This window comes from Frankliniella occidentalis, unplaced genomic scaffold (genome assembly GCF_000697945.3).
Source record: "Frankliniella occidentalis isolate FOCC.00 unplaced genomic scaffold, Focc_3.1 Scaffold88, whole genome shotgun sequence".
NCBI classification, from domain to species: Eukaryota; Metazoa; Arthropoda; class Insecta; order Thysanoptera; family Thripidae; genus Frankliniella; species Frankliniella occidentalis.
The window spans coordinates 301,676-304,438 of NW_026267217.1; the positions used below are offsets into that span (position 1 = coordinate 301,676).

General features: G+C 47.8%; 1 protein-coding gene across 1 annotated transcript in view; it reads left to right on the plus strand.

Moving 5' to 3' along the window:
• The window catches only part of LOC127749754 (translation initiation factor IF-2-like), a 20,358-nt gene extending 19,580 nt beyond the window's left edge, over positions 1–778 (plus strand). The window contains exon 7 of the mRNA XM_052269276.1: positions 626–778. Coding sequence (XP_052125236.1) covers positions 626–778 — 153 coding nt within the window. The remainder of the gene's footprint in view (positions 1–625) is intronic.
• The last annotated feature ends 1,985 nt before the right edge of the window (positions 779–2,763 follow it).

Sequence of the window (2,763 nt, forward strand, 5' to 3'; positions counted from 1 at the left end):
AAACTTTATCAAGAAATAAATAATTAAGATAAAATCTGTTTCGAAGAATGTTGGAATATCAAAAGTAGTGTGATTCCTATAAGGCTACGAGCCCATGTTAAATCAGAGGACTAAAGACGAGCCGTGCTCTCGCCGTGCTCCAAGGGTTAAGCAGCAATCCCTAGGCCCCATAAACTGCCACTCAAAGTGTGCAACTAGAGAACACGCAGAGTTTCCCACTTGCATTTAATGTTTGAAAGCCGAAGAGCGGTTCACTGTAAAAAGTATTCACGTAAATTTACATCATTTCTTAAACTTTTTATTTACAAAAAAATGTTGTAAATTTACGACGCGACAGCTCATTCGTGCTTGTCGACCAATTCCAGGTCGATACGAAGTGCTTGTAAATTTTATGACATACGCCAAGGAAAACACTGTAAACCCAAGTGTGTATATAGTACACTCTTCCTTGCCAGGCACACACTTTCTTGTGTGTACTTTCATGTGCACACTAGGGCGAGTGTACGACGTACACACTTGGGTTTACAGTGAAATTTTACTTTGAACCTACTGCGACTATTTTCACAGTGTCGGTTTGAGGGTGTCAGTGACCGATGTGTAACCGCCACGTTTCCCTGTTCGACAGGCGACGCAGCTCAACCTGCTCGGCGCGGTCGGCGCCAGCGCCTCGCCGGTCTCCGTCCGGGACTCGATCGTGCGCGGCCTGCGGCGCGCGTACCGCTCCGTGACGGACTGCGAGTGCGAGAACCAGCCCGGCGAGGACAAGAAGCACCCCTGACTGCAATGCCACAATTGTGTTTTTGTCAATTTTGTTTTGCTTTTTGTTTTCTCAAAAACAGTTTTGGACTAAGACGAACTTGTTTACCTGGTAATGTAAATAAAGTAGAAACGTTGTTAGTTAGTTGTTATCGGACGTTCAGAAAGAACTAAAGTGCCTGATATTTTTAATTGAGATGTTTGTCTATTGTAATAATTATTTAACGTTATCTTCGTCAAGCGAGCTGTGATGGTTCTGATATGTTTAGGGTGTTTGTGTAGTATGCCTTAGTACCGGAGTATCACGAAGTTGTCGATCATTAATTGACGTGTAAACTTATTTTATTAGATTGTCGTCATTCTCTCACTTGCCGTGTATTTGTTGGCGATGGTCTGCTTTACAGTACTTGTTGAACCAATTTCCAAAGTCAGCAGGAAATTCGGTATCCAAATATTATTAGTTAGTTGTGTTTTTTTGCAATCGGGTTCTCTGAAGAACAAAAACAAATTGACATACGTTATTACCCATGAAGGCAATAATAGCGTCATTGTTTCCTTTTGGGATATATATCGCTCTTCTATCGACCATATTTAACTTGAATTCGAATATCATCATATATTTTTGGAGAAATTCGTTGTTGCCATGCTACATGTGTTGAGTTAACTTAAATCTGCATCGAACTAAAAATAAAGGCTTACGCTCCATCTTGTACGCAACACCCATACTGTAACTCATTTACATCCCGGAGGCGTACGGTGAGCGTACGGTGAGTGCACCGAGTGTATGGTGAGCACACGCCGGGCACGCGGTGAGCCCGGTCGCTGACGTGACGCCCGCAGAACTTGACACTGTTGGCGCGGCTGGTTCCCCCGCCGGCCGCCAGGGCGCGCGGCCGCTGTGCCGTTGTTTTGAATCGATTGCCCCCTCCACTACTGGCGCGTCCCCGGGCGGGCGCGGGGCGGCGGCGTGGCTGTCAGTCAGACACTGAGCACCGCGCGATACGACAGCCGCCCGCGACACTTAGAGCGCGAGCAAGTGTGAGACTGAGTGTGACCAAGTGTGTGACTGAGTGACTAAGTGTGTGACCAAGTGTGTGACTTAGTGTGTGACCAAGTTTGTGACCAAGTGTGTGACCAAGTTTGTAAACAAGTTTGTGAACGAGGTTGTGAACAAGGTTGTGAACAAGTTTGTGACTAAGCGTGAATAGGAGCGTCGCTGAGTGTGACTACGCGTGTGACTGCACGTAACGGGTTGATTGACCGGCCAAGCCTGGTCAACCTTTCAGGCGAACGGTCGCCGTCCCGCCCCCGAACAGGTTTGTCGACGCTCTAGCTGCAGTGTGCGTTCTCTCTCACAAGCACTATTACAAGTGACAAACTGCCTTACACTATAGCTTTACCGTCGGTGCACACGGAAAAAAATGACTTCGTTGTGAGGATCAATTATGTTTGGTAGGCTACATTTGATTGCTGGTATCGAGAATTCGATACTCACGAGCAGGAGTTGGTTGCCACGACCGGACACTTGTACGAAGAGAACAAACTCCAGCTTGGTTCTCTTCGTACAAGTGTCCGGTCGTGACAACCAACTCCTGCTTGTGAGTATCGGATTCTCGATTCCAGCAATCGAATTTAGCCTACCAAACATAATTGATCCGCACAACAAAGCCCTTTTTTTCGTGTGATAGTACAACTGTTAGGTCCCTGATCATTGTTCTCCCGCCTGAGCTGGAACACTTACTGGAACAGATGCGGCACGCCCTCCGCCCACCCAAATGCCGACAAGTTGAAGCCTCACGCCTCACTCACGAGAGTGACCCGCATCACTCAACAGAACCCCTGTACCTGGGCAACGCTCGGCTTGCATCGCGGACGGGATATCGAACCGATATCGAAACGCTGTCGATGAGACGTCGCGGAGCGAAGGCCAATCGTATGATTATCGTTTCGATATCGTTTCGACGGTAGCACGTGCGAGTCTGCCACGTGCGAGGCGCGCGGTGGGGG